The sequence below is a fragment of the Volvox carteri genome (genome assembly GCF_000143455.1).
Source record: "Volvox carteri f. nagariensis unplaced genomic scaffold VOLCAscaffold_23, whole genome shotgun sequence".
Taxonomy (NCBI): Eukaryota; Viridiplantae; Chlorophyta; class Chlorophyceae; order Chlamydomonadales; family Volvocaceae; genus Volvox; species Volvox carteri.
The window spans coordinates 1,023,348-1,030,045 of NW_003307566.1; the positions used below are offsets into that span (position 1 = coordinate 1,023,348).

General features: G+C 54.4%; 2 protein-coding genes across 2 annotated transcripts in view; both read left to right on the plus strand.

Moving 5' to 3' along the window:
• Positions 1-322: 322 nt before the first annotated feature.
• On the plus strand, positions 323-1,897 carry VOLCADRAFT_91921 (uncharacterized protein; the record flags this gene model as incomplete). Its single annotated transcript, XM_002951298.1, has 4 exons — positions 323-456; positions 590-776; positions 1,210-1,507; positions 1,842-1,897. 4 exons carry the CDS (start codon positions 323-325, stop codon positions 1,895-1,897), a joined length of 675 nt encoding a protein of 224 aa, XP_002951344.1.
• A 95-nt stretch (positions 1,898-1,992) lies between these two features.
• The window catches only part of VOLCADRAFT_105081 (uncharacterized protein), a gene marked incomplete at its 3' end in the record, with an annotated part of 19,871 nt that continues 15,165 nt past the window's right edge, over positions 1,993-6,698 (plus strand). Inside the window, exons 1-5 of the mRNA XM_002951299.1 lie at positions 1,993-2,671; positions 4,618-4,694; positions 5,249-5,360; positions 5,539-5,763; positions 5,998-6,187. Of these exons, the coding sequence (XP_002951345.1) occupies positions 2,626-2,671; positions 4,618-4,694; positions 5,249-5,360; positions 5,539-5,763; positions 5,998-6,187 (650 nt within the window). The 5' untranslated portion in view covers positions 1,993-2,625. The remainder of the gene's footprint in view (positions 2,672-4,617; positions 4,695-5,248; positions 5,361-5,538; positions 5,764-5,997; positions 6,188-6,698) is intronic.

Sequence of the window (6,698 nt, forward strand, 5' to 3'; positions counted from 1 at the left end):
TTTTATCATAAATCATTGTCAAACTCATTTCTGTCAAAGGCTTGAGACGTATTCTTATGGAGATACCAATAGTGATTAATAAATATTTGTAAGGGGATATTATTAATACGGGTCATGCATTGCATTGTGGCTGTAAGACCTCATTTTAGTCTTCAGCGACTTGATGCATGCCGTACAAGCTGCAGCCAACAGTGGGGCGGTTGATTCCGAAAAGTAGCGCTCACTAACCACGAGACCTTAGTCGTACAAACGACGAATTTGAACGTAAAGGTAACAGAGCTTGTAATTTAGGCTAAAGAGCTCATAACGGCGGTGAACCAGAATGCGAGTCAACGATGAAAAAAAGGTCGTTGTAGAACTGCCCTGTATGCCCCGAATACCAATACTTTACTACTTCATTCTCACATTAATTTCCTTCTCGAGCACGTCTTCGGGGGGAACTTCACGCCAGGTCAGGTAGTCCACATCGCAGCAAGCGAAGCGCGCCAAAATGGCCGACGCGTGTAAGCGCGTTCATTTTATCTGCATCGCCTGCAGATTCTTCAAATTCGCAGCTCAACAAATCAGTCAACTCCCAATGACTGCGTAGGTATGCAGATTCAGGCCCTCGGCCGCCGCAAAATGTTGGCACACTCCGCAATCATTCTCCACGCGCCGTTTTCTGCCGCACGTCAGAACCTTCTTGCAGAAAGTACCAAGACCTAAAGCTCTACATCAAGCCATTCCGCTGTACCCTGCCGCCAGCGCCACCGCCACCGTTGTCCACTCCGGATCCGGTACCTCCCGGTACTGCACCGGCGCCTATCCTCGCGGTCTGTAGCGAATGGAGGACGCTCGCAGCAGGCGACACCTGTGCGAGCATCGTGAAGCTTCTTGCCTTACCCTCCATCAGCTTTCTTCAGAGGATTAATCCCGCATTAAACTGCAGCGCACCTCAGGTATCCCGTACCGGTATAAAAAGCTTTTAAAAAGATACGACATTTATTTGCCCGTACCTGTACGAACAATCCATACCATACCTGTATGTATATATCTACTTCACTAATCATAATCACATTTGCTAGCTCTAGTCTCCTTTGCGTGTGTCTATGAGAGACACACACCGCACGCACACACACGTACACACACACGACGCTTTGCGTTTTGAGACAAATCCGATGTCTTTTTCTTTAATCGCTGACTGACTCACGGCCTTCTCACAATTTGCAGGTTGGCTTGGTGCTGTGTGTCAACAAGTTCAGCCAGTGGGCCATCCCCAACTGCCTTCGTTTCGTCACCATGTGGGATAAATACAGCTGCGCGTCAGTCATAACCGCTAATGCTGCCACGCTGCCGTACGGCCTCGACGATCTGGCCTACTGCAATACAGGTAAGGCCTCCTGGGCCTTCCTGGTACAGTTTGGCGGAGATTGGGGTCTGGGTGGATGGGTGCGGGCTGCTCTGCTGCCCCCTAAAAGATGGAGTTCAATCATCTGTCCATTACATTTCATCGATCTAGTGGGCACGGGTGAGTGCGGAGCGAGGCTGTGGAGTGGTTGAGTGCGGCGTGGGGGCCTTTCCTTCGGGCATGCTGGTGGTGCGACTGCCGGTACTGTACGGTTTCGAGAACTAATTAATATGGGAGAGCCCTGCGATGGGAGAGCCCTGCGGCTGAGAGCTCAGAACGATATGGCATGGCTTTGCGGATTCGCCACCAGTGCGGAGAGGACTCGTCGTGGGCTCCTCCGTGTACCCACCCTCGATGTGTCTGTCCGTCTGTCCACCTATCCATCTGTCTGTCTGGCTGCTTCCTGAAAGGATCGAAAAGCCCTCGTTACTGGCGGTCTGTTTGGCGCATGCAGGCCTGAACTGTGACTACCTGCTACGAGGAATGATCGTCTGCGTCTCCTGCTACTAGGGTAGGAGCACTGAGAGTGCGTGTACAGGGGAACCACCGGTGCCAGCGCAGGGCGCCGGGGGGAAGGGGAAGGGGGGGGGGGGAAAGACGAACCACGAACGAGAAAAGCTGCTGCCGGGGAAGGGGAAGGAAAAGGGGGGGAATGAGGGTGCGGATCCGTTGTGCCATGACCTGGTGCCTTTGCGAAAATAATGACAGGCACCGGCTTAGCACCTAGCAATGGTGTTCCTTCTTGATGAAATTCACGCAGGACATCACGTCCTGATCAGCGGCACAGGGGCCCCCGTGATTGTCTATTGATTGCGCGGAGTAACGCGGGGGGTGGTCACTTGGGGGTTGGCGGCTGTTGGCGCCAGAGGCGCATTAAACTTAGGGCAATGGGGGAAAGGGCGAAGTAAAGGTGGCACGGAAGGTTAAACATATCTGGGCTGCACGCTTGCTTGCGATGACGGCTGGCGGAAGAAAACATGAATTCATGGCATTCTATTAGGACAACAAGCTTTAGTCAACTGGTCTAGGGCACAGCAGGGTGGTGATGAATGCGTGTGTAGTGGGAGGCGGGAGGAGGAGGAGGAGGAGGGGAGGGAGGATAATGCCGCGTAGAATTTGCCATATGCATGTCCGAGCATAATAGGAGGGGAAATAGGCCAGGATGAAATCCTGGAATTGAGGCGCAGCAGCTGCAGGGACTCTGGTCTAGCGGTAGGTATCGTTTTCGAAAAACTATTATGTACGCGTGCGTGTGTGAGGGTGCGTGCGTGCGGCTCGAGAGCGGTAAGCTATGGAAGGCGGTGCGCGTGGCGGCTGCTTTATGGTGGATGCGATGGATGGACTTAATTTATCGATAGAGACGCATACAAAGGCATTTTTGCGAGAACATGAGAGCTGCTTGTGTGCCTTAGGAAATGAGTTACGCTCAGAAGGCCTAGGCCCTACGTCTGGCATGTAATTAGCCTTACATTACAGGGGTGTATGAGCGGTATGGAAATGGGATTAGACCAGTCTGGACAGCTTGTCGCAAGGTGCATGTGAGCTTGGCGCAAAATTTCGTTGGGATCTCAACGATAAGTATATACGTACAGTAGTTGCAGCAGATGATTTTGAGATAGTTATCGGTTAGGTTTTGTTTTCTTTTTCCTTAGTCGCGCTCTTCCTTTGCTAATCCTGTAAGTGGTGACGTTTTGGAGCTTTGCGTTGTTTGTAAGAGGGCCCTCGGACGTTGTGGGACACGCAGCGCTGTTGGCGAGTCACCCGGACATCGGTGAGCCTCCTTACTGCCTTGAGCACCTTTGCGGCCGCCTAGAAGTTCTAAGAAGACCAGCCAGGTTCGTGTCGGGGCAGGTACGCCCTCTGGAGTCTAACTTGGGCTGTGGTCCTCTGAGGTGATTCGGCTTTCGGGAGGATTGCATACTCGCCGAGATTTTATAGCTCGTAGACCATGAACATTTAGACCGTGGAAGAGCCTCGCCGCGCAAGCCTTTAGTCATGGTAGTGAGGTTTCGTTATCTCTTGGGATGCTGCGGACTGAACAACCGCAGCCCTGATTGGATCCGCAGCCTATTCTGAAAATTTGAAGAGAGACTACATCACGCCGATGTAGTTCGCTTTGACGCTCCAATCTCCTGGACAGCGTCTTTGTCACATAACATAACATATTCCATGTCTGCGCACATGGCTCTTGTTTATGCTTCCCAAACCTTTCCTTGGAATGCGGCTGGCGCGCTGGCGGTGGGTGCAGGTGCCACACTAGCGGCCGTTCAACTTCTTTAAGCTGCCGGCTGCCTCTCGTTGCAAGAATCTCTTGCATAATGATATATTCGTTCAGATCAAACCTCTAAGGATTATTTTAGACGGACGTTAAGCTTACTCAGGTTTTTTCTTGGCTTAGGGGCATGCAGATTTTTTCGATTCGGTTAGGGACGTTTTCGTGAAGACCGCCTGCTCCGAAGCCGAAACGTCCAAAAAGGCTGGCCCAACCCGAATTTCAAAGCTGATGGACTCGGAGCCTAATTACCCACCTTTTATCGACCGCAATTTCTTTGCTCTGCTCTGACTGGCTGCACAACGCATGATGGCCGATATGAGGCTTGGCGATTCGCAGTTTCCCGCCTCGGGGTCACAGCAGGCCGATCTAACTTTTGGGCTTGACGCAAACAGCGTTTTGGCGCGAATCGAAACAACGGTTGAGGCTATGGTTACGGAGATCGCAGAAGGCGGCGTTCCCAGGTTGCAGCTGGGCTCCCGTCCACGGGCGCGAAGCCGGCAGCACCACCAGCAGCAGCTGCAAGAACGCGGCGTAGAGCGCTGCCTGCTGAGCAACCAAGGCGCTGCAGCACTTCCGTATGCTCGCGGTCGGTTCTGATGATTGTAAAAAGATCCAGTTATCTTCCCAAACACCTCTAGAAGACAGGACAGTGCCCTTCGTTCCTGCATCCCCGACAATATATAACGGAGTTTTGTTTTCCGGATTAAAGGAGACATTTTTGTCACGAGTTGATCCAGTATTATGACCGTCGTTTATTTATTTATTTATTTGCTCAAGCAGCATGTAGCTCTCTCTCTAAACATGACACACGCTTCCCATAACCCTTGGATGGGGCTCGTATGCCACGCCGCGCCGCTGCCGACCCAAATGGAGCCGAAACACAACAGCTCTTCCCCCCGTCCCCTCCAACTTTCCCCCCTCGGCTGTATTTGCCACGCTGGCTGCGCCTCCACAGTTTTGGCGGTCCTTAATGCCGTACACGACCTCCTGCGCCAGGGCCGTCAGGCCACGCAGCGGGACCTGTACTACACGGTACGAATTGCGTGCACCCGTACGGCAGCCGCATAAATCCACGTGCAGTTTCCGTGCCAGAGCAGTATTTTCCGTGCCCATTAGTGTCGTACGCTGACACATGCAAATGCATGTATATATATACGGATGCTGCCACCACCATCGCCTCCTTAAGACGACCGCACACCTATTTTCCTCCACACAAAAAAACACGCCGTACAGACACATTTCCCCTTCCCTCATGTCGGCCCCTCCCCAACACGCACTTTGTAAATATCAAGTAATGACGTCATGAACGGTTCCGAGGCCGCCCTCGGTTCCCCCCTCAATCCCCACCATCACCACCTGCCGCCCATCCTGCTGTCACAACTGCCATCTTACTGCAATTCGTACTCTTACTAGTGCTCCTGCAATTGCTGATACTGTCGCTGCCGGTGCTACTGTTACTGCTACTGCTGGTACTGCTACTGACGGTGCTACTGCCGTCAGCTGCTCAAGCCACCGTTGTTCTGCACCCCGCGGGACGTCAACTCCGCGCTTGCTGACGCCGCGGCGCTGGTGGGTGTGCCCCGCAGCGGCCTGGGGGTGACGTGTGCGGGGCGTGGGGCGGTGGCGGGGCGGCTGCAGCTGCGAGACGGACCCGCTTCACCCTGGGTGGACTGCAGTACCGCCGGTGGGAGTGGGTGGGTACGGGGGGCAGGGTGAACGGGTGAATGGTGGGTTTTGGTGGTACGATCGATCTCCGCCTTCTTCAACCCCTTCCTTTACATCTTCTTTATATCCTCCTTGACCTCCCCCTCCCTCGACCTCCTCCTCCTGCTAAACCCCTCCTGCCTCTCACACCCCTCACACACTGCTTCCCCAGGTCCTTCAGGTCGGGCACTTCCGGGCGACATGGCCACCATTGCCAGGTTCGGATTGCAGCTCATGTCACCCGCAGCAGCAGCAGCAGCAGCAGCCGGGGGATCTGCTGCTGCTGCTGCTGCTGCCGGCGGTAGTGGCGGCGGTAGTGGCGGCAGTTGCTATTTGCTGGTGGTCGAGAAGGACGCGGTGTTTCAGAGGCTTGCTGAAGATCGTATTTGGGACCATTGTGAGTTGGGAGGTGGGGAGGTTAGGAAAGAGAGGGGGAGGGGGGAGATGGAGGGGGAAGTGGAGAGCAGGGACTTGACGCAAAAAAAACAGTAGTAGCAGCGCTAGCAAGTAAAACAGGCCGATGGTTTGGCCGTACTGATTACGTAGTTATGCAGAGCAGATTTATTCGAATATCGGGCCCCCAACCCCAACCCCCACTCACCCCCCCCTTTCCCCCCCCCGAAACACACAGTGCCGTGCGTACTGCTAACCGCTCGCGGCATGCCTGATTTGGCAACCCGCGCCTTTGCCGCGCGCCTAGCCGCCAGCTTTCCGGCCCCCCGACTGCAACCCGTGGGTTTGGTAGACTATAACCCAGCAGGGGTGGTAATCCTGGCGACGTACAAGTACGGTAGCGACCGCCTGGGGCCCGAGGGCCGCGCGTAAGTTGTACGATATAACGGTCGGAAAATGTACGATTGTGAATACTGTGCATCGTGCGTATCGCATATGGCTTAGCGCGCGGGGGGTGTTGTGGCGCGGGGGGAGGAGGCGCGGGTGGCGATGACTTGGTGAGGAGGTGAAAGGGGAGGGGGAGAAAAGGAGGGGTGGTGGGAGCCCGTATGAGCGGATGTGTGGATGGGTAGGGCTACGGACATCACCCGCGGTGGCGCGTGCCAGTACGGTGTCGTACGGCCATCACCGTACGACATTCACTTTTGCGTCAACGGGCACAAGGGGTGATCTTTACCTGCGTGTCCACGTCTGTCCGTCAGTCTGTCGTTAAGTTGGTAGGTACGCTGGCACTGGCGTTAGCACAGTGATAACTCAGCTTCTGGCGGTTCAGCTGGCTGTGAGACGTGGCGGCGCAGGGCACTCCTATAGGTTCTCACAAAAGATTAGGTCCAACTAGTGTGTCCGACGCGCCATAAAACACACACACACACATTTACC